This window comes from Parasteatoda tepidariorum, chromosome X2 (assembly GCF_043381705.1).
Source record: "Parasteatoda tepidariorum isolate YZ-2023 chromosome X2, CAS_Ptep_4.0, whole genome shotgun sequence".
Classification (NCBI taxonomy): domain Eukaryota; kingdom Metazoa; phylum Arthropoda; class Arachnida; order Araneae; family Theridiidae; genus Parasteatoda; species Parasteatoda tepidariorum.
In genome coordinates this window covers 29,889,234-29,915,098 of record NC_092215.1, presented here as the reverse complement: position 1 = coordinate 29,915,098, position 25,865 = coordinate 29,889,234, and the positions used below count along the sequence as shown (strand labels likewise).

The 25,865-nt window shown below is 30.0% G+C and overlaps 1 protein-coding gene and 1 long non-coding RNA gene across 2 annotated transcripts in view; one reads left to right on the top strand and one right to left on the bottom strand.

Annotated features, from left to right (window-relative positions):
* Positions 1-264: 264 nt before the first annotated feature.
* LOC107440919 (histone-lysine N-methyltransferase NSD2) overlaps positions 265-25,865 on the bottom strand; it is an 82,602-nt gene continuing 57,001 nt past the window's right edge. The window contains exons 15-16 of the mRNA XM_016054009.3: positions 7,235-8,135; positions 265-560 (exon numbers count right to left, since the gene is read on the bottom strand). Coding sequence (XP_015909495.2) covers positions 373-560; positions 7,235-8,135 — 1,089 coding nt within the window. The 3' untranslated portion in view covers positions 265-372. The remainder of the gene's footprint in view (positions 561-7,234; positions 8,136-25,865) is intronic.
* Positions 10,922-15,905, top strand: LOC139427222 (uncharacterized). Its single transcript, XR_011638358.1, has 2 exons — positions 10,922-11,335; positions 15,487-15,905. It is a non-coding gene; the product is annotated as an uncharacterized lncRNA (long non-coding RNA).

Below are 25,865 nucleotides of genomic sequence, written 5' to 3'. Positions count from 1 at the left end.
ATAGTATAAAATTATCATAATGATAATACAAAAAAAATGAACTTGAAAACAATGGAATTTAAATCTTAAACAAAATATTATTTTCATTAAAAAAACTATTTACATAAAAATTACTTATTCATCAGCTATGCGTTAGTTAAAGACATGCAAAGTAACAAATTAACAACAAAACTGCAATGCAACAAACGAACATCACCAAAGTTACTGTTTTTTTAAGTTACTAAATATAGATAATGAATTAATTTATAGTGATCATAATTTTAATCAATATGAAATGAACAATTTCTTAAAACTCAACAGTTTTCATGCAAACAGAATTATCAAGTAATACTAAAAATTTTAATACTTCAAGTATAAATAACTGATAGCAGTTTACTCTTTACTGTTACGGTCTCTTTTTAATTTCTTGTTCTTTAGATCACAAGTTTGGCAGAAGAAATCTGTAGGTACGATTCTTCTCTGCAGGCAACGCTTGCAAAATGAGGTTGGACATGAAAAACAGAAGAATGCAGGTTCCTCTTCACAAACTCTGCATTTGTGACGTGGGCAATGCCAAGTATCTAAAGGGAGAAAAATAAATATGTTAAAACTATAGAAATTTGTATAGAGCGTAACTCAACATAGGTTCATGTCTGACAGCAGAAACCATCTAGAGTGGCAGTGGGTGCTGCAGATTATCACATTGACTGCATTTTTTTTTTATCTCAGATTCAATAATAATAATAACAAATTACAAGAAAGACAATGGCCATTTTAAATAAATGAATATTGCCGAATAAAATAGAGATCATGAAAAGACAGAAGTTTTTCTTCTATCCTTGTTGATGAATGATAAAAAATCCTCTCTCTGCCTTTCAAAATCTGACACTCAAAACAATTCTTCAAATTGGTACAGTGCTACAATAGCATTGCAGAAACTTAAGTTTGAGGAAAAAGTTTTTATTAAGGGGGCTCTGGTGCATTTTTATTCACGAAAGCATATTCATAAGGGAGGGGTGAAAAGATATTTGAAATTTAAAAAAGGACAATATTTACTTCTTTTTTTTTTAAATTTATACATCACTTACTTAAATTTTAAAATGCTACTCCTCTTCCTGTTTCAAATAGTCTGGTACTCAATTTTGATATTCTGATTTAATTTTATACTTAGTATAATCTGATTTGATATTTAGATGCTTCAACTATGTATTTATATACTTTTTCTCTTTAAATATTACATGCCCGACTCAGTCTCAAATTAAGTTTAAGTAATTAATTTTAGCAAGTTTCAAATTAAAATTAAAGAAGTTTCTAATTACAAAAAAAAACATACTTTTTTGTTAAGATTTTTTTTAAAACTATGTTACTGCGAATTTTTCTATATGTACATTTAGGAAAGCCAAACTTTTCCAATAATAACTTGAATAAGTTTCATCTGGAGTTATATATTTTAGACACATTTATTGTATATATCTTGAACATAATATCAATTTTTCTGCCTTGAGTAATTTAGATACTTTGATTATGTTTTTATTCCATCTTTCTTTTAAGTTTTATTAAAAGTTTCAAATTAAATGAAAACATACATTTCCTGCATTTATTTTTTATCTACTGATCAAAAATTTAAATTTTACCACAAGTTAAATAAATAAATTTTTAAATAAAGTCTAGTGAAAATAATTTTAATCAAAGAGTATAAAACTTGTTTGCTCTTGTACAAGAAATGTTTGTTCTTTTCATAACTTGTTCAATGTATTATAAACATAAATATTATATTTTCTTTTAAAAATGCCATTTCTATAACTTTGGCATTATGCCTGAAATGATTTCATAAAGGCAACCAAAAGATTAATAAATTATGAGTTATAGGTTGGATCTAAATATAATCTGATTCTACAAAACCATTACTGGTTATGAAAATTACTAACTCGTGGAACCCCTTTAACTCTTCCACACAGCCCTTGAGTTCCATGGAACACTATTTGGGAAAAGCTGCACAAGACATTTTGAAAATAATAAAACGTAATTTAACTGGCACACTAATCAAAAAAGGTTCCTCATCTCTGCCCTACAGCAATTGCTTGAAACAGAACAAGAATAAAAGAATTGTTCATTGCTGTTGGTGTCTTTTTTTTTAAATTTTTTATCCGCATCATTAATTATAATAAAAATATTATAATTAATAGAGGTAGAATTGTGGAAGCCAAGAACATTTCAAACATAAAAATATTGAAACGCATGATGATCCATTTTTGGACAAAAACTTTAAATTTTTTATTTTTGTTCTAACCTTTCACTAAATTTTAATGAATACATTTTTTGTTTTAAATCAAGATTGTTTAAAGTTGATAGCAGTGCTATCTATGTTTAGAATATTTTAAGTCTATTTTATATTTAATCGTAAGACTGTTAAAATGTAATAGACACAGAGTCAGAAAATTAGGTACATGCAGCATGATTATTCATGACACACTCTACTCCAAATAAGTTACGATTTGAGATAAATTATGAAATATTTTTAGCTGTTTTTAGGTCATGTGTTTAAAAATAATTGTTAAATATGAGCTTTTTCCTTTGTTCTTAAGTATAAAGTTGTTTTTTTCACACTAGCTTCATGATATATTAGTGTGAACAAATAATAAAATTGATTATTTAATCTATTATTTCTAATAAAAAAGCAACCCGCTCCACTGTTATATCTGTAAAGATAATTTTATTTTTATTTATGGAGAGGAATTTTAAATTTCAGTTTAACTGGTTGGCTGAATGATTGTTTTTCAAAAAGGTACATTCATCTTAAAAGAGGACACACCAACCAATATTTTCCACAAAATATGTTTTTTAAGCATTTTCCAATAGCTTATTGTACGTAAAACAATGCACTAAAATTATTTCACGAAATTTGAACTTTTAGAGGAGTTAGAATGACAAATTATAGTAGCTAATATGCAGCTTTTATGATTCTTTGAACTTCATTGACATTTACACCAGGAAACCTTTTACAACTTTGTTCTATTAATAACCTAGAAACTATTAAGCTTATTTCAATTTTGTTTCATAAGATTATAGGTAATTGAGTTATTACAATGGAAGAGATTTCTGATGTCTAATTTTTTTAAAGGGACGAAAGCTCTTTTTTCAAAAATAGATGTCTTCTAGCTCCTGTAAAATAACAAGCCATAATATAATTATAACTAAACCCAGGCCTTTTGAGGTTCACAATCCTGATCATAAAGTGACAATTTTCATCAAATTATACAAATAAAAACATTAATTTACAAATTAAATAAGAATCGGATATTTAACACCAATAATGCATAACAAATAATAAAAAATCTCACTAAATAAACTGTACTTTCATATTACCGTCATTTCGCGGAGATAGGTCGCGGCGTTATTGATTTAAAACTTGAAAATTTAGTAGGAAGGCGTATCTAACGTGGCGGCCTATATAGAATAACTTTTTTTTTTCTTCAAAAATTTTGCATTTTAGAAACCGCACTGGAAATTTCATCTTCATTTTTTCCACCTGTTATTGTACTTTTTATTTATTTTTTCATGCTTAATGTCACTCCAAGGAATGGTCAGCGCACCTGGAATTTTCCCCTCCCTAATCCTTTCTTGGAATCATTTTCTGGAGACCACTATCCACAAGAGAACAAAGTCTCTCTTTCCCTTCTGCCATATGGACAGCTGTTGAGTGTAGGAAATGGGCGTGGAGTGGAGAAGCATAAATCAGAAAGGAATGAATGAAGAAAATCAGGGTGGGGCCAGTGATAAGGTAACTGTAAAACAAATGCTCCCCCACCCCCTGTTCTTTCCAGGAAATATGACTCTTCCACTTGTCATGGATGCCTCTCTCCACTCCCCTTTTTTCTTCAGCTGGTTGTTAAAAACATGTGAATGTTTGGTAAATAAAGCATGCTGATGAGCTTGGAATGACCTTCAATACTCTTACAATTAAAATGTTCAAAAAGAATTTCAAACTTTCCACTGAGGGTCAGTGCAGAGGGAAAAAAGCAAAGTGTGTGAGAATTTTAGTCAGGGATAAGAGAAAGACAGTCCTAGGCGGAGTCAGTTGAAAAAAGAAACCTGATTTGAGAAGCGAAAATAGGGGGAGGAATTGCTAAAAATAGAAACTTGTTTTAAATGCTTGGGAGAGAGCTTTTTATTGTTTTTTTTTTTCATTGCTCATATTTCTGTCTGATTTCGATCATCTTCCTCAGCTTATTATTATTACGTTTTTTTATTGTTTTATCTTCAGTTCTGATGCGTTTTTGTTTTATTAATATTTTTCTTTCGTTAATATTTTTGTTTCGTTTATACTATTTTCGTTTTGTTTTAACATAACTTGTATTTAAGTTATCCATTTTAAATGCCTCCCATTAAGAGGAAAAATTATACCGCTGCGTTTAAGCTGTCAGCAATTAAAAGAGAAAAAGAAACTGTGATAAATGGCTTCAAAAGAGCGGAAATCATCCCGGGACAAACGAAACCGAAAGTGACGGAGATTAACCCGAAATAAACAATTAAATAGTAAAACTATTTTGCTCTGATACAGAGAGTTCTGATTTTGAGGAATTTTTAAGTGCAATGATATGAATATATAGTGATACGTGATATTTAAATAAATTATTCTTAAGTTTTTCTTTGAACGAAATTTGTTTGGATTTATCGTTTATTTCTAAAACAGGATTTTAGATTGTTAATTTAAAAGTAAAATCGTTTTATTTTTAAAAAATTTCATGCTTATTTTAATTGTTTATGATATATTAATTATTTTATTTATATTTTAATGGTTACTTCACTTTAAAATTAGAAAATGCTTAATTTTACTTAGAAAATTATTAAAATCTATTTTATATACTGGGATTGTTTCTATTTTCTTTTTAATATTTAATATCCTTTTATTTATTTTTATTTAACTATTCAAATTATATACATATGCATATTTAGAGCATGTGTTAAGTCTTTAATCAATATCTGCGTTAAGTTCAAAATTCTTTAATTGTTAAAAATTCGGCGCGGCGTATACGATGGTGCGGCGTGTCCGGTGAAAAGCTTTTTCCTGTCAGTCGATTTTTGAGGGAGCGGCGTAGATACCAGGACGGCATTTCTCCGCGAAATTACGGTAAGTAAACATCTATTGAAATTTTATAAGAAGTAGTGAAAACAAATACAAATATTTCATCATTGTATTCTTTTCCACCACTGGTTTTCAATTAGCCATTTCATCATCAGATTTCACCGCTCAAATTCTATCATTAGTTTTGATGGAAACTGAGAAAAATCAAATTTATTCAAAAAAGGAAAGCATTTGAAATTAGAATATATAGTCATAAAAACTTCACAAAAAAAATTACATATTTAAACTATACTGGGTAGTTCTAATATCAAGGGGCAAGCTTGGAGAAGAGGTAGTCAAGAACTGCATGAGAGCTCATGACTGGAAATATCATCGTACATTGTTATGGGAATTTCTCTATTATGAACTATTTCTTCTCCTGCCTTTGAACAAATACTTAATTTATTGACTTAATACAATCAAACATCGTTCACATGAACTCGTTTAATATAAATTTCTTTTAACAAGAACTAATTTTGGACTCCCTGTCAAATTGCATACGGTTATAATACTTTATAGTACTTTTAGCGTGAACACACTTAACGTGAAATATCTTTTAAGGTGAACTCTAATTTTATTGCCCATAGAAACAATTTTAACTTTAACATGAAGAGCAAATTTATTTCCCCTCTGGCAGGTAAGAAAACTGATCATTCTGAATTCTATAGTGTCAGGTTTTTTAATGATTTGTAAAAGCGAGTGATAATTGCAACATTACAACAATCAAATGAAAGATTTGTATGAATTGAATGTGTTGAAGGGAAGGGGTTGTTACAAGAAACAACATAATCCCTATTGTGCTATAATATGAATAGTGTTTTCTTTCATTTCATGGGGGTGTCTCATAAGTGTGAATGTAAAGAAGCATGTCTTCCTGAGAAAAGATCATCACTATATTGATCCTTTGTTCAGTATGGATATTCATTTCTCCAACACTCTTATAAGTTATTCTAAGAAATTGATATTGCTGAGTTGCATTTCGATAGGTGAAGATGTGTAAAGCTAAAAGTTTTCTTTAATTTCACTTGCGAATACTTTAGTTTACTTTCCTCAGATTGATGCTAACAAAGCAATTAAAACTGTCAGTTCCTTTGTAATGCAAAATGGAAATTCAAATAATTTTTTGAATGCAGTTAATAAGTTGGAAAAATTTTGGAAAGCATGTATGAATAAGAAACCGAGATAGTGTTATATTACGAATTATTTCATTAGCAATCCTCTCTCATTCAGCAGTGAATCAGTTTACTCCAATTAAATAGTTACTTTTCCATATTTTTTTATTTACTTTCAACAGAATTTAAAAAAACGAATAGAGCACTAAAAATAAGTACGCTTTTTGAATTTTTTCAGAACTACAAAATTTGTTTTTCTTCCTTTACAACTATATTTCATTAATTTTTTTAAGTAATTGATTGTATTTATTAAACGATGCATAATTACTAATTTAATATGAAGCAAAAATTAAAACATTTATTAAAATAAAATCTATATCAATTTACGAATTCATTATAGAAATTTAAGATTAAAAAATGCAAAGAGATAGCAGATATGGATAACAGAAAATGTTTGTGTATTGTCTTATCTTAATCAAAAAAATTTCTGACCTGATAACATGAACAAATTTTCTGTCCCAATTTCAATTAACGTTATGAGGTTTGACTGTATCTAAATTGTAATGTTTCTAATAATTATTGTCAAAAATCGCACATAAATTAGGTCAGTATTAGCGGTTTTATCCTAATTTAATGTTTTGGCAACTAGCTGGAGAAATGAGCAAAATCGTCAAATTATGAATAAACAGCTATTTCTGAGTCTATTTGAAATGCAATTGCATGATATGATATTTCGGATCATGGTTCTTATGAAATTCCTAATCCTTATAATGCCCCTTAATTTTAGAATCAACCTGTACATTATTTACATTGCCATTTGCAAATAAAGTTATCTTTGGTGGACTGCTAATTGAAAACCACTGTTTTAATTTAACTACATACTCCATTTAATTTTTTCCCATGCAAAAAGAACTCCCTATGAGATGAGGTAGGCCTCTTATGTATCAAAAACCTGTAATTGCTTAGAAAACTTAAACCTATTGAGTGATTTTTAAGTCCAAATAAAAAAAAAATTTACCATCTGGTATAGAAGAAAGACCAAGGCACAAAAGATGATAAGCTCGATTGCAGTCTTCTTTATCACAGGTCAGTAAATCAGTTGAACATTTGCAAATAAAGCAAAAATTGTCTGAGGAATCACATTTTCTTGATTCTAGTATTATTGAGGACAGTATGTCTCTTGCATAATTTAATGTACCTAGTTTATTTCCTGTTGATCTAAAGCCATCAAAAAATAGCGCAAGGTCCTCAATATGCACACTTACATGTCCATGTGTACCCCCTACATCTATTATATAACGATTTTTATCATTTTTATCGCGTTGAATAATTCTCTTTAAAAAATCTAAATTTGAAATCCAATTCTTTATATAAGGAAATGGAAGAGAGTTTTCAGGCGTTAAAATTAAATGAGCTTCTGTTCGCCTTACACCAGTAGGAAACTTAACACACACAGGAGATTCTGTAACAGGTAATGAGGATGAAGGTATTGCAGGTAAATGGCAATTTCTTGATGATTTAGAATTATTGTCTGTGTGCGATATCTGATGTGGAAATAGACTTTTTTTGAAACCTAAAGTTGTAGGCAGAGCTGTTGCTTGCAATGAAGAAATTGGTACCAATGACAAAGATACAGATGATTTTTGTGCAATAGATGAATTTGGTTGGTCTGCAGAGTCACAAGTACTACTAACAGGTTCATTTAGAGATTCATAGGAATAATCCGCACTTGGCACTGAAGTCACATTATTTTTCACTGTGGAAGATGAGAAATTGTTTTTTGATGGACGGCATTGACCTTCGATCCCAGGAAGCCTCATTTGCAAGGAAGAATGTTCTTGATGAGATGACACTGACTTCTTGTTTGCTTTCTTGGTAGCTGATTTCGATAAACTTGTCGCTGATTTCAAAATTTTTTTCTATAAAATATAATTTAAAAATCATTAATCTATAAAATTTAGACATAAAAAATATGTACAAAATTTAGCAACTAAATAATTACTTAAAATCGAATTGAATAATTAATAAATATTTGAAATTATAATAAATTAAATAGTAAGTTAATAGTAATTAATGACTAATTGATTAACAATATTTTAAAATGCCAATTGTAATAAACTTTAACAGTCATAAATATTCATTATGTAAAGGTAGAATGCAATCTGTTCTTCTGTTTTAAAAAATGACATTTGTTTGAATACAATGTAAATTTTACACTATTTACAGGCAAATAGGTTTCTAAACAAAGGACTTAACATATATTGAAGTTATGTAAATTTTACACTATTTACAGGCAAATAGGTTTCTACACAAAGGACTTAACATATATTGAAGTTGTGTTAACATCTCTTTTTGTATCCATAACTTAACAGCATGTTCAAAACTTTTTTCACAAGACAATCTGAAAAGATCACCTAAGCTCTCATCATCAAGCAAAGCTCACTGTTCCATTTTCTTTTGAGTTATTAAATTTCTTTGAAAAACAAATTTAGTTGGCAGAGTTAGAACAACAGTAACTAGTTTCCTTAATTCAGGATATATAAAAGGAATGTCATTGTCATTTTTCTACCTCACTGGAATAGATTGGCACAAGTCGCATTCATTATAAATCAGCATGAGTTTATGGAGAATAATTAGTTAAATTAATTAAAAAGGATTTCCTACCACAATAGTTTTGCCTTTGTAGGCATATCACTACACACAGTGATTTTTTTGTTTTTTTACAATATCAATTAAATCAACTCTTAACTTGCATTTTGGACTCAGCATACTGAAAAATTAAAAAAGAATTTTTATGGTATCTTCATTATATCTACTCTTTAAATTGTCAACTTGCATATTCAAGAAACTGTTCTTAAAGTTTTGAAATTTGGATTTTGCAAGTTTTTTTTTTATGTTGTTATATTTTTTATGTTGTTATAATTCTAAAAATTCAGTTTCCCTCTTCAACTTTCTACAAACAGCTTTTAGGCATATTCCAGGATTGAGGAAGAGAATGTTAGGATTGGAGGAAATTCTTAAAGTCATTTTTTTAGCAGTACAGAGAAAAACAATTTGAACTAAAAATTTATCAGGAGTAAGTATTTTAACAATAAATAATATTTTTGATGAATGAAACTAAAATCCAGGCAAGAAACATGTCTCTAGTTGCATATTGGCGACTCTGATAAGAACAATACTTATCTCTAAAAACTATTAACAGGGTTCCCACTCAATTCCAGAAAAAAAATTCCCTTACTTTTCCAGGTATATCAGGTAAATTTCAATGAAAATCCATACCATATTTAAACATACCACGAAATTTTTCATCAGAAAACTTTGATTCTCTTATTTGCAATGCTAAGTATTGGATTTTCTGTGTAAAATAAACACCATTATATGAGAACAGAAACATTTTAGTTTGACTTAAATGCGAAATTTCAGCAATAAATAATTGTAATAAATGTTAGAATTATATTTAAGCTGAATCTCAAACTGATTACTGTTATTGAAAATTTTAAGACTGGTTATTTTCCGGGTATAATGTAGGAATTTTCCAGGTTTTTGCAAAAAAATTGCAACTTCCCACGACTATTCCCTGACTTTTGGAGTTAAAATAAAATTCCCTGACAACTCCAGGTTTTTCCTGTTCCTTCTGACCCGAGGGAAAGTTGTTAATGTTTATCTTTTCTCCATTGTTTTTATTGCAAAAAATAAAAACCTTTATATATTCTTCCCAGTTTTGATATTTAAATGTTAGAGCAGTGGTGAGAATTGTAAAAAACCACAATCACCGAAATCTTTAAAATAGAACAGGGACATATCCCTAGTCCTATTTCAAGAACCTACTTTTTATTACCGGTAAATAAAGAGTAGTTTGCTCTTCACTATGTAATGCTTACACATAAAACCTAATTTTTCAAAGTTTTTCCTCTACTCATTGAATTTTCAAAATAAAATTGATTAAATACTTTTAGAAAATTAAATATATTTTAAAGTTAATAGCTAACTTCTTAAGCTGTACGCACAGTTAAATAAAAGACAACAAAAAGGTATTCTCTTGCTGTTGCCTTAGTAACACACATCACAAGAAAGGACTCAGTTAATGTTACACTCACATACTTTTTATGATTATTAGGTATTTATTATACCTTACATTTAATCTAGTTTCTTCTTACTCAGTCTAAGTTATTTTTTAAAAACTAAAACCAGTGTCAAGACTTCTATTTCTGCATAAGTGATACATATTTTGTGTAACTAATGGGCCAGTTTGTCTATATAGCTTTTTTCCTCTAATTTTTAGTCTTACTCGTAACATTTTTTCAAAAAAAAAAAATAGAAGCAATTAAATATTTTAACTTCACATTGATGTAAAAAAAATTTATTGATTTATAAAATTATATTTAGAGTGGGCACTTAGGGACAATTTGTCTACAAAGCTTTTTTTCCCCCTATCTTTACTGTTCTTTGTTTTACAAAGCACATATAGAATTAAATTTTTTTTAAAGTTTTAATTGATAAAATGATGTTTATTAGAGGCAGTTGAGAGTTTTTAGTCCATGATACTAAATTTAACAAGAAATAAAAATAGACAAATATTCTTTTCTTTTTTTCTGTTTATTTATTTGAATGAAAAAATGGCACAATGTGGGGATTTATGGGTGAAGGGCACTGCCCCTTTTTTATGTAAGAACAAAAAAAAAATTAAATTTCTAAATTGCTCCATGTAACCAAATGTTTTCTGGAAATACCTTTTCATTTCAATTAGAAAGTAACTGATTCTGCGAAGTGTTTTAAAATTTGACCAAATGTTTCAAACAAAATGTTTCAAAATTTGACCCAAAAAAATACAGAAAAGTGAGAAAGGCCCTCAAGAGGAGGAAAACTTTACATGTCATTCTAGACTATGCAGTGACATCAACAAAAGACTCATTTGGCAATAACTCAAATAAGTCTTTTTTGTGATTAGCAAATTGGCAGTATCTTTTAGAGTTAGTTTCCAATGTGATGTTAAACATGTATGAGTTTTTGGCAATTTTCCACATTTTATCCCCGACATAGTTGTTTCATACCTTGTTTCACTTTTCATCTATCCTCCTCTCCCACTCGAAGCCTCTTATGACTTCTTACTGCTTAGCTGGTAAACTAGCTTGGCATTACTAGTTTATGCACATTTTTCTTTAAATTTTATTTTTAAAAGCAACATTTATTTTTGAAAATTAAATGTCAGTTTTAAAAGCATTTTTATAGGAAAATTCCTGCTCTCACTTTCTTATCAGTCATCGTTATTTTCAAAAATATTGTTATTTTTAGCAGGAAGATTAATTTTTAATATTTTTTAAGGAAATTCTAATTTTAATGAATACTATTTATTTTTAAAAAGCATTCTTTGTTTTTCAAAATATTGAATTATTTTTTAAAAACGGTATTACTTTGTAAAAACATTATTAATTATATTGAAAAAAAAATTCTTGTTTTTCGTTAAGAAAATTCTGTATTTTAAAAATTTAATTAATTTTTTAAAACATTTGTTTTTAAAAGTGACTTCTTATTTCTAAATATATATAACTAATCTCAAAAGTAAAGTCGCATTTTTAAATATATAAAACATTCATAATTAAAATTTTTATTTTTTAAACCTTATTTTACTTTTCTTACGAGTGATTTTTCTAGTTAATTTGATTCAAATGCATATTTTTGATGGTTACCTCTTCTAATATTATTATTTTTAAAACTATTATCTCTAATTATATCAAAAACGTAGTATTTAAACTTTCAATCAAATTGAACTTTAAGTTTTGTTTACAGTTTTATTTACAGTGTGCAGTCTCAAAAAAACTGTAAACCTCTTGATCAAAGGGTTATAGAAACATGGTTCCAATTGAAAATATTTTTTAAATTAAGTTAGCTTTCATCGTATAATAGTTTTAACTGCATGACTTGTTTTGGTAAGTTTTTAGAAAAGCTAACCTCAAATCAGGAAAATGCTCTTATGGAATCTTAAATGAGTCCAGTAAAATCTTTTTTTAAAAAAACTAGTAACATTTATCTAAAAAAAAAATAAAAAAAAAAGAATTTAAAAATTATGACTTCCGCTACTTTTGTGCAAAGAAATAGGATAAAGATATTGTCTGTTTAATGGCTCATCTCAATATTGCATTACATATTAGAAACCGTGATACTAAAAACTTTTTTCGACATAGCGGTGGTTGCAAACTTACCTGAAAACTAACTAAACTAGACGAAATAGAACTAAACTAAATTTAACTAAAATGAATACCTAAATCTTATCATTAGACAAATAAAATATTTGGAACTAAATTTATAAAAATGTAAAAATGAATCTTGTATTTTAAATCTTATTTTCTTAATTTTAAAAGGAGTTTTACGAAGTTTTTTTCTATTAACCCTTAATTCATAGATTTTGACACTTGAAAAAAAAACATACAGTGACCTCTCACTTATGTGCCACCTCTTTTATGCACCTTTTTCATTTATACGACGATTTTTATAGGTCCCAGTACATTAGATAGGAAAATAATGATAAACATCCTTCGTTTATGCGTCGCTCTAAAAATAAATTTTTCAATTATGCGCCGAAATTTTAGGCTGGCATTTTAATTTTATAATCCTTTAAATATTTTTTCTTTTTAAAAAAAATTTTTTTAAAATTAAAAATGAAGCAAATAAGCAACCCTTGTTACAGATAAAAAGAAATATATGTTGTCAGACCCTATTGAATTTGCGTCCCCCTGTGACCTTTTCATTTTTGCTGCTTCTGGAAAGACATTCCTTCTAAAATTTTGAATAGGGTGTCTTATCTGTTACACCAACAACAATGAAAGCCCATTCATCTTTTAGAAAATGACTATTCCTCTTGTCCAGAGGTTAGTTTTACTCCCATGCTGTTTTCTAGAAGGAAAAAAAACACCTGGAATACGAAAGATGAAAGAGATCACATCACTTACTTGCAGTCGGATGGACATTATGAGTAAATAAAAGGTGATCTGTTTAGTGACGGAAGTACTTGAATTTTTATTTATTGTGCAGCATATTATGACGTCAAGTACTTTTCTTAGAAATTTATCATGTGATGTTTCTCCGCATCCCATAAAACTCAAATTTTTTGTGAAGAACTGTTCCTTTTTAGCTAACTAAAACTTGTGGACGATGAGAAGGTGGTGGAAGATACTGACGAGATGATGAAGTTCTTCCAAATCACACAGCAGTATTTAAAAAGCTTTAGACACTATTCCTGACTATTTACAATTTAATTTTGCTTCTGAAACTCCCCCTTATCCCATTTATATGAACTGGAAAAAACTTTTTGAATAACGTTGGCAAAAACAAATACAAACATGCATTAAGATTATTTTGTAAGAAAATAAATTGTCTTAAGGTATGTTAAATTTCTTCTTTGTATAGTTATTGTAAATACCAAAACAGTATAAATATTAACATTTAATCTTTAGAAACATATTTATTCATATTGTCACTACAATTTATGTTGCATTTTAGAATTTTGAAGTTTTTCACTTATGCGCTTTTTTCTCTTGGCCCCTTACACCGGTGGATAAGTGAGAGTTCACTGTACATCACAAAAAATTTTCTTTTTCTGAATTAAGAAAATTATACTACTTTGAAAATTAATGCAAATACCAACACTATTAAAGAGCTTAGTAGAAGAACCAGGTAAGTGACATTTTTAAGGGTATGAATCAGTGAAAATAACGAAGTGGTTGCTTCAGTATGGATAAGTTAAATGTAATGGAATTGTTTTTGCCCTCACTTCAGTCAAAACATAATTGATTCAAGTTAGTTTTTAGTATGCTTGAATTATTTTTATTCTCAAATAAGGCAGTAGTAAAAATAAAACAAAGAACTATTAGTCCCTCCTTCTAATAGGTAATAAGATTGGTAATAAAATAATGGTATTTCCACTGAGCTCAATTAATAAGGCTGATTTTATTTATTTATTGCCCTTCCCGATGGCTTTACATTGTTCAAAAAATCAAAATACATTTTTTATATATGATCTCATCAAAATAGAGGTCAAATGTATTTAGCATTACTTGCTATGATAATATCTTTTGGGGTCAACTCATTGTCAAAATTTACTACTATCAAGTAATTTTCTCCGATACATATCCCTATCAAGGGCCAGTAAATAACTCATTTCCACAGTATCCATATTAAAATTGCTTATAATTAACACTATTAATTAATATAGGATGATTATTAAAACTACACTGGCTAGCAAATAAAAGATAATTAAATATTAAAGTACACGCAATATTGGGTACAAACGTTACATATAGATACCTGTTACCTTTCACATTAGGGTGAAGTGTTTTTTACCATTTTTATTATTTTTTCAGAAGGGACATTTTTTGTATTAGCTTGTCTGTCTTCGGGGACCTTATAAGAATTTTATTTATATTATTACAATTTTATTTACAATGGGTGTGTTAAACAATGTAATTTCTTTCAATCTTGTAGAAATATGAAATAATTACAAAAAAAACTAATTTTATATAAACTTTTTATAGTGATTAAAATGCCGACAAAAAATTAATAACACATACACTTCCAATACATTTTATTCCTAAACAAGCGACGAATATTCCAAAATCATGCTTTTGGGGACAGGATAGGTAGAGCACTGGCCCCATGTCCAAGAGGTTGTGGGTTCGATCCCAGCCGGCTGAAGACACCCCGTTTAGTAAATAGTGACTGATGCACGTTAAATCTGTTGAGTCCCCAAGTCCTCTTTGTTCCCCTAACAAATCATACTTCTGGGGGTACTGATCCAGGAGTTTCTGGATTAGTTCAAAATTACAAAGTCTACGGAGTTGAACATCAGTAGTCGTAAACCCAGAACTGGGTCGGCTGTTCAATAACGGTTATAAAAAAAAATCATGCTTTTAATATATATTTAGCATCTTTGTCGTACATAGAACAGTAAATTTGCGGTTGATAGTCTATTTTTGATGAAATTAAAAAAAACAACCTGGTCGAAATCTTATTAATCAATTTCATGGACAATCCCCGCACCACATAGATTAAATAACTATCATAATTGGAGTATAAATCCTCAGGAGAAAGCGTTTATAAACTCTTAACATTAGGCTTTACCATTTAAATATGAAAGTATATAAAATAGCTTTCTCAAAATTTTAGTATTGAAAAATAGAGAAAAATGTATAGGAAAAATGTATTTTTATATCTGAGTTATTTTCACTATTATGTATCTTTTATTGGCTGATTACAAAATTATTTTTCTTCCTCAAGGTTTTAGGAAACATCCCCCAGGATGATCCAAAGACAAGTCATCACAATTTTGATCCTCTGCAGAGGGGATGGCACCCCCACTTCGGTAGCACAACGACCTGCACGCAAAGTCGAGCACTTTACAGTAGAACAGTTTTGCGAGGACCCATACCGCACACCCTCGGTCCCTACGCAGACTGATTCAAGTGGTCTCCCACCCGCACACTGACAGCAGCCAGTGATACTTGACTTCGGTGATCTTCTGGGATCAGTCTTAACGATCAGTCCACTGCGGGACCAAGGTTTATGAAACTTTAAATTGTTTTCTACATAACATATATGTCAGGCAGGCATATGCCTTGAAAACATGTTCGAGTACAAAAACATAAAATATTATTTAAGAAAAAACAGTATTTTATAGAAATTAAAAGGTAACCCCAGGTCTAGCTATCTGAAAAATACCACATAACCTTCAAAGAATGGCTTTCTAGAAACATAAAATTCTTCTTCGTTCATATTTCATCTTAGTGTAAAATACTCTAAATACAAGATCATAAGATTATTAAGAGAACTTAATACAGCAAAACCCCGGTTATCCGAGCCCTGATTATCTGAGTCTCCGCTTTAACCATATCTCTACGATTTTTTTTTTGTTTTTGCTTCTACATTTTCTATTTTTTTAAACTACCGAAAAAAATTCTGAACTTGATCTCACAAACACCCAGGAAAACAAAATCCATCAGCACTATTCCGCTTACTTTGCATTGCATCACACACCGCTCCACCCCTCCCCTTCTTTTGAAAGAAGAATATTGGGACACTCAATTTCAGGGTTCAAAAAGAGAAGCATGAAACGAAAGAGAGTACGCTGAATTGTTTTCGTTGTCTAGTCATATGACCCATCCCCCCTTACTACCAAATGGTTTCGACTGGTCACATGATTCCCTCCCTGGAATCGGGAAATTGTTTTGCGGGAAAAAGTGCAGCGGTTACATTCAGTCAATTCTACAGATTCGAAATGAGTACAGTAATTTCCGCTCACTTATGTGCCACNAGGCCGCACTTTCGTTTTTTCGATCGATCATCGATTTTTATCAAATATCACATGTGTGAAAATACACATAAAAAATAATAATCTTTAAAACATAAACTCTATACTTAGAAAAAAGTTATTGATAAATATTTTTTTATGTATACTCATTACATTATCATCCTCATTTTTATGTATACTTATCATAAAAAGAAAGAATTGAGAATGATCCTAAGTTAAGGATGTGTATGCGATAAAAAATAAACTAATCACAAAATAAATCAGCATTTATTTATTTATACTTTTCAAATATTTTTGAGCATATATCAATTCAAAACCATCGAAATCTGATTCTTCACTGCTGGATATTCAGCACTTAGTTTGATCCTTTTTTCTTTTTTTTTCTTAGAAGAAATTTTTATTAACAAGAGAAAAAAAAATCAGTATAATTCTCTTTTTATTTGAATTTCATTCTGATGAAGTAAGTAACTTTATTTTATCTTTTAAAAGTAAAAAAAAAAAAGAAAACAAATCTGAGTCAAAGGAAACATCTGTTTCTAAAAGCAGTTTAAAATAAAGTGAAAGGGAAAAGTAAAAACATCTGCATTTCCAATGATCAAAATAAAGAAATGCAAGTTGGAAGAAACTGATAAATCAATCTTGACAGCTGTGCAAGTGCTCTACTCATTCGCCCCCATTTTTTCCCCCTTCAGTTTGATCATAAATTAGCCACACCCTTTGGAAATTGAAACTACCAAGCGGGATACAAAATGAATTCTATCCCTTTTGAGGCTTCTTTTTATTTGACGTAAATCAATCTCTTTTGTTTTTTATTAGATATTAATTGCTATTTTTTTCTATTATTTGATAGCTAGTTTTTATTTTTAAATCATATTTAGTTGTTAGCATGTTTTTTAATCATTATTAGTTGTTAGCTTACAAAAAATACATATTGTTATTTCTATAATATAGATAATTATTTTAATTAATGAAATTTCTTAAGATGGGACATTTTTAAATTCACCCCATCATAATCTACGATCAAAACTGAACTAAATTTATTGTAATTAATTAATTTTCGGAAATTAACAGTATAATTTAATTATCGTAATATATGGGCGACATATTGGAATTTCCGAAAGCGATCCGAAATTCGGCAAATTAATTTTAAAAAATAGGAAAGAAAAACGTTACCAGAGTAAACACTACGAATTAGGTTCGTTATTTTGGAAAATTTTCGCTAAACATCTGATTTTGAATAAATCCACCATGATAAAAAAATTCTACACATAGGCCGCATCGGCGTACAGGCCGCGCATTGTGACAGCCCAACTTTTAAACACGTATAGGCCGCGGCCTATTTACCGGAAATAACTGTAGCAATAAGAGAAAGCGAGTTGTTGCTTCTATAGAAACAAAATTAGAAGCAATTGAAAGATTAGATAAAGGTGAATCAATAAAGAAAGTAGCGAGAGATCTCGGAGTCGGAGCTGTTACTGTTGGCAACTGGAAAAGGAAGAGAAATGAGAAATATGGAGTGCAGAAAAGGCTAATTGCAGTTTTCGAAAAACAATGAAAAAGTGTGAATTCGAAAAAACATCCGAATCATTATTCCTATGGTTCACACATTTGAGAGAAAAGGGAAGTCTAATATCAGGGCCTATGCTACAAGCAAAAGCATTGGACGTTAATAAACTTTTCTATGCTGGACAAGATTTCACTGCTAGTAGTGGATGGTTGGAAAAAGAGATATGGAATTCGTCAATTAAATATATTGGGAGAAAAATTATCAGCTGACTGTGAGGAGGTGATTAAATTCAAAGAAAGTTTTAAAAATCTCATTGCAAAAGAAAATCTGAAAATGGAGCAACTTTTCAATTGTGATGAAACAGGACTTAACTTTAGAATGTTGCCTTCAAAAACTCTTGCGGCAAAGAATGAAAGGTCAGCTCCGGGGTACAAGATAAGTAAAGAAAGGGTAACAATATTAGCATGTTCGAATGCATCTGGAAACCAAAAACTAAGAACAATGTTGATTGGCAAGTCGAAAAAACCTAGAGCATTTAAGAACATTCATACCCAGTTTACCAGTGTATCACAAAAATCAAAAAAATTCTTGGATGGATGCGGATTTGTTCAAAAAATGGTTTTTTGACGAATTTGTTCCTAACATAGACATTCTTAAAAAATCGAAATCTTCCAAGGAAAGCAATACAGTACAGAACCCGTTATCCGGAAATCAGAAAAACGGAAAACCAAAAAACCGGAACAAAATTCGATTAATTTTCCTGCCATTTTTTTTAAAAAAAAAAAATTTCCTCATAAGAGTTTAGGATTTTTCTTTCTTTTTTGAAAGATGTTTACCTTACCATCATTTTGGAAATAATCATTAGTGTTCTCCATCGTTTTTTCTTCTTTTTAAGATTATTTCCAAAAAAAAAATTTCTTTAGTTGGGTTTAACAATAAAAAAAACGGCTTTTTGTAGCGATTCAGAAAATCGGAAAAATCAGTTATCCGGAATAGCGATGGTCCCGATCGTTCTGGATAATCGGTTCCCTACTGTATTACTGCTTGACAATGCTCCATGTCGTCCGAATGATGATGATTTGGCGAATGGCAACATTAAAGTCCTTTTTTTGCCGCCCAATGTCACATCACTTATTCAGCCTTTAGACCAAGGTGTTTTGGAGAACATGAAGAGAAATTATGGAAAGAAATTACTAAAATTTCTTATTGAAGGAATTGAGGAAAATAAAAGTGTTCCTGAGACACTTAAAAGTTTAAATGTAAAGGATGCTGTCTACTGGTTCGCTGAGGCATGGGATGAAGTAAAATCAGACACCATAAAAAAAGTCGTGGACGAAAATTATCGATACACAGAGTACAGAACATCACAGAAAGTCCAATGAATGTAGTGATGAGCTTTTGGATTTAGTCATTAAACTGCCACTAGCTGAGCCAATAAACGAAGAGGATATACGTGACTGGATAAATGCTGACGAACAACAAGAAATTACGGATGAAATGATCGTCAATACCGTGAATACGGAAAAGGAATCTAGTGATGAAGACAGTGAGGATGAAAATCGATATATGAAAATTTCACATACAGATGGATTAAAAGCTATCGAAAGTGCTATTAAATACATAGAACAACAAGAAGAAGCAACACCAGCAATCCTGTTATCTTTAAAAAAAATAGCGAAACATTGCTGCAGAAAAACTCCAAAGTAAAGTTATACAAAAAAACAATTAAGGACTTTAAGTAAGAACTCTTTAATTATCGTAAAAATATGAATTGCATGTGGTATATCTGTATAACCTTTGTATTTGTTAAAATATACATTTAAACCTACACGATTTATCTTAATTTACATTTTTCGCTTTAACCGAGTTAGTCTTGGTCCACATTAACTCAGATAATCGGGGCTCTACTGTAATAATATAAGTTTTTGCATAGTTCATTACTGCGACCTGGAGATTTCTGTTACTCTACACTTATTTAAATTTTTTAAACTACATAGTTGAATTTCATGAATATATGGATTTACCCATAAAGACTGTTCCAGAAAGAAATGTAAACAACCATTTATAATATCATATGCTTGATTGATGAAGTAAAAGCTTTTCACAAGCCTAGCTGATCAAACAAAATCTTTATTTACATTCTTTAATTACCAACTAATATATCTATTAAAAAAAATTTTTTTTCACAAACTAAAAATTTTTTTTACTAAAGTTTCGTTTCAATATGATTGCAAAAGTGGAGCTAGCATACACCATTCTTTACATGTAAAGAATTTATAATAAGTAAATTTGCTTAAAATAAAGTACTATTTCTATTCATAATTAATTTGAAACACCAATTTTTATTTAAATATGGTCATATTTTTTAGAAGTATCAAAATTTGAATTTAAAAATGTTATTTCACATTCAAAAATTTGAATTTACTATTTAAAATGTCAAGAAAATGAATTAAATTTTATAATCAAAAGTTGTTACTTTAGAACAAATTAATTAAATTTGCTGGTATAGAATCTGTTTTTTTAATAACTGCATTTAAAACTTCAGAATTGTTTTTACTATGCTTTTTTGCTATTGTTAAAAGTAATAAAACACAATTTTGTTTTTTTTTTGTCTTAAGTAATTAAATGAATTTTTTGCCAAAGTGAGATGAATTTGTTACAGGGACAATCACAGTCTCTCCACACTACATCTCGATCAAAAATCTTTTCCCATCATTTTGCAGCTTCGATTTCTTGAGCATGCACAGTCAATTCTTTTAAGGGAAAAAAGGGTATATTTTTAAACTTATCTGCTACCAAGTTGCAATTCCCACATGGGTGGAATACATATGTGGTCATTGGTACCCCATGACCACATATATATCCCAACCACTCATTTTGAGAGATAGGGAAGGGGGTGTTAAACACAGGTGTGAGGATGAAAACTATATGTAATCATTTTATCACCCCTCTGAATTTTTCAGTTAATTTGAAACAAAATGTAGAAATTCCCAAGAAACTTCACTTAACTCAGATTCCTTTATTTTTTATTTATCAAGAATTTTGTATGATTTAAAAGTAGTGTAGAATCTTTTGATAATAAAAACTTTCTTTTGGATTATAAATTTGAATACCCCCCCCCAAGAGAGAAGAGTTGAGTTGCTTAAACGAAATTTTAAAAAGTGCTTTTTGTAAAAGTCACATCGCCCTAATATTTTTCATACTCCTCTCCAGTCCACATAAGGCTTTCAGTTAATTTTGAGAGGTTAAATGCAAAAATAGGTGTGGTATCTAGTATTTTATTTCTATCCCATATTATTAGTAACTGTTGAATATAATATATTGTTACAAATTTTCTATTTACTTTGAGAAAAAAATTTAAAAATTTGTATTAAATTATGTAAATTGCTAATAATGGCTAATTTCATATTTATTGTCATTTTTACGTTTATCTAAGTTTTGTATTCAATGCATGTAATACCCTCACTTTTAAGATTTTATGAAATTAGATGTCATTTAACAGAAAAAAACTAAATTCAAACTCGTAAGAATTTTCTAAAACCCTGTTACACATCATGATTTCTGGAAATCTAATTTTAGAGAATGTGTAAGCTTATCAGACGCCCGGTGGCTGAGCGGTAGCGCTTCGCGCTGTCGTGCCACAGGTCCTTGGTTCGATCCTTGGGCCGGGCAAGGCCGACTCAGCCTTTCATCCCTTCAGTGGGTCGATAAAATGAGTACCAAGCATGCTTGGGAACTAACACTGGGGGTTCCGCGTTCGGCTGACCACCTGACCGGAACATATGCTCCTGCACCCCAGAGCCCAAGGTCAAGAAAACTGAGATGGGCACAGTCGGCCTTGGCCCTCTTAATGGGCTGTCGCGCCACTGAGTTAGTGAGCTTATCAAGCAATCTAGTCATCTCCTTAAATATACGTCAGCCAAAATATTAAAAATTTCTGGATAATTTTTTTAGACAATAGCTGGTTTGATAACTGATTAAACAAGCAAAAAAAAATTTGTTTGATACTGAGTTTTTATTGAAAAGTTAAACATTCTCCTGACATTGCATTTACATCCTCTTAACCATCAGCCCCATTACAGCCACCATTCTATTATAACAACCAATACTGATCCAAACTGATTTGGGAACCTACACAAACGAAAACCTACAAGTACCTAATTATCTCAGACTGTTGGCTCTTGAGGCCATCAACAACATCCATAAAGATGCCATAAAAATTTTTACTGATGGAAGCAAAAATGACCTTAGCCAGACCGGAAGCGGAATTTTTTATAGAAAACTACTCCTTAAACTTTCTAGATGTAATCCAGATAACTGCTCAGTCTTTAGGAGCGAACTCATCACCATTGACGTTGGATGTGGGGCCCCATTACAGCCACCATTCTATTATAACAACCAATACCAATCCAAACTGATTTGGGAACCTACAAAAACGAAAACCTACAAGTACCTGATTATCTCAGACTGTTGGCTCTTGAGGCCATCAGCAACATCCCTAAAGATGCCATAAAAATTTTTACTGATGGAAGCAAACATGACCTTAGTCAGACCGGAAGAGGAATTTTTTTTTTTATAGAAAACTACTTCTTAAAACTTTCTAGATGTAATCTAGATAACTGCTCGGTCTTTCGAAGCGAACTCATCGCCATTGACGTTGGATTGGAAACCATCCTAAGTGGCACTGGCTCCGAAGACATACTTAGTGATAGTCGTAGTGCAATTCAGCACCAACAAAATTGGCATCAAGTCAGTGACCAAGTAGGTTTACAAATACTGGAAAAACTAAAATACATGTCCCAAAAACGAGATATTCACGTTCAGTGGATACCTTCTCCCTTAAATGTGTCAGGTTCCACAGAGACTATGTCTAGTTGCGACTCCCTCACTTATCACAAAATTTCTTCTGTATGGAACAGAAACTGCAAACAAATATGGCTTACTTCCCCTGCTCACCACTGGTATTGCAGAAAGCGCCCCGACTGCATTCTCGAGCTTGAGGGGGATCGACCAGATATGACAGCAATTTCAAGACTTTATAGTGGCCATCTTAAAGAAATGACTTTTAGCTCCGACTGAAAAAATTTTCCAACCTGCAATAAGTGTCATTTAGAGCCATTCTCTCCGGAGTATATCCTGGACTGCCTGGGTGTAGGTTTGGAAGACCTAAAATTGTCTCCACTTCTTGTAATTGACTCTGCTAGAATACATAGACTCATGGACCAGATCTAGCTGTTGCTAGGTCAAGAAGGATTAGTAACAACAATACTTAGCTATTTCATACATGCCATTTTAGTGCTCATTAGAAAGACTGCACAGAACCGTTCCTTTTAATGTAGGGATGAAAATTAAATTTCATTTTTTTCATTCTTATGTAAATAACTTCAATATAAAGTATTTAAAAGTTTAGATCTAGCAAACATCTGCTACATTTTAGATTTTCAAATTCATGACTTTCCATGACTAATTCCAAGAACTTTTCCTGCCTTAACGAAATTACTATTTTCTCCGACAAAAACACAATAAATTTAAAGAGACATTATAATAACATCAATTGAAATGATAGGTATAACCAAAACTGTTATACTCTGCATCTTCATAGATCTCAAATTTAAAAAAAAGAGTAAAGAAAGAGTTGAAGCAATAAAATAGCAAAAAAAAAATACAAAAGCAAATTTTTTTTTTTTCTTTTTATATGCAGAATTATATTCTAAAGATACTTTTCTTGTTCATCAGAAAAGAAAGAAATACTCCTGATTTTTCTGTTTTCATTTCAGAATTAAAAAATTTGCCAATGACTGGCTTACTTCAGCAAGAATTTGAAATTGATAAAATAAAAAAAAATCTGAAATCACAGAAGTTTAAAAGATAATTCAGTCTAGAAATTATATTTTTTCTTTCATTTTTTGAAAGAATACCATAATTTTTAAAGAACCTGATAAAAACATTTTATATTTTAATAAAATATGACTGAGTGTGGATTTTATTACAAATTCAGATATTCGGAGCACCATGAAATTGGGGGCTGGGGAGAGTAAATTACATTTTAAAAATTAGATTTTTCGATGACCTAAATCCGACTTTCCATTATTTTTTTTAAAAAATAGATAAAATCATGACAAATTTTGTTCAATGTCAAAATTCCTGACTTTCCATGACTTTTCAGCTGCGCAGATACCCTGTCTCTGACAATAAGTCATTAGGTTAGGCAAAACAATCAAAGTAATTATTTTAAGTACTATTTATTTTTATGTTACCACACATTAAATCTGAAACATCATAATTTAATTTATTTTTTGAATGAAGGATAAATAACCTCCTATATTCTCATCCAAGGTCATAAAAGCTTGTCAGAGTTGTCATAAAAGCTTGAGAATTTCAATCTTTCTTTTCATGAAATATTAGCTTTCGAGGGTGGTTTATTTTCAAAAGTTATTACAACTCGTTCAAATAGTTATTACAACTCATTGCTGGATATTTCTTTTTTTGTTCTCACAGTTATCTGGAGATGTTATTTCTTGCATTAAGCGATAATAATTATTGCAATAAATTTCTATGTCACCGTCAAAATGCTAATATTAAAATTAGGAAAAACTTATATTTATAATGAATTAAAAGTTACTAGCCTTTCCACAAAAAAAGGCATACATTTTTTACGGAGAGAAATTTCTTTTCTACTATTTAAGGGAGCATTTTATAAGAAAATGGACAAAAGATGAGATAATTTTCATTTCTGATATCAATATAGAACAGTGAAAAATATTATTTCACTCCATTTCCTTAATACAATCTAAACACTAAATGTTTATAAATTAGGCGAGTGGTGTATTACCGTTTCAGTCATTTTCCTCTTATATAAAAAAAAGTATTTTTTAGCTATACGAATTCTGCTGCACACTTGTTCAATATTGAGATCATGTTTGTAAATTATCACTATTTTACAGCACAGCTAAAGCCCTTCTCTTTGTTTCTTCTATTTAACACATGATCAATATTCATGTCACAATTGACACTTTAATTGGAGACATGAAAGGGGGAGGGACTTTAACAAGATGATTTGTGAAGGTCATCTAAAAGCTCATTACCTAGGAAAGATTTTTCTTTTTTTTTTTTAATGTCATATTATTTTGAGCTGCAAAACCTCTTTCACATAACATGGTAGTAATTGGTAATGCTAGAGCAATAGCAGTTAATTTCCTTAGTTCAAATTATATGAAGTGGGTGGCATTGTCACCTTCTCTACACTCAATGATTGATTTTCAAAAGCATTATTTTTCTTCAACAGCAGGAAGAAAAAAATTGTACAAGTACTTTAATTTCCTGCAAAATTTTAATCTGATTCTTGAAATACACGTTTTGATGCAAATTCGGAAACCAAATATGATTCAGGGTGTTATAAAGTATCTTTTCGCCTATTGTGGAGAGAGAAAGTCAATTTTTTTTCTTATTATTTTTACTGATTAAAATAAATAATTTTTAGCTTTAGGAAATAGCATTTTCTAAAAGTTTTCCGACTTCTTTGCTAAGTTTTAACTTAAGTATTTTTTAATCTGTATCTTTGAATTTGGAACCTGAAATTAGAATTTGAGATACTGTGTTAACACTGCTTTGCGTGTTTAGGTAGATTTCTTTATATTTTTAATTTTGAATTGGTGTCTAGGAGTGTGTTCGCGAATAGGTATTCACATAAGATGGGACTTAATTGATCCATGAAAGGAACAAATGTTGTAGAGTTTTAGGAGTAATGTATAGTGTGAGTTTGGGAGAATTGCAGGGTTTAACTTCCAAGCATTATTGGGATGGAAATTTTGTTAGCCATCCTGAAGATTTTTTTTTCTTTTC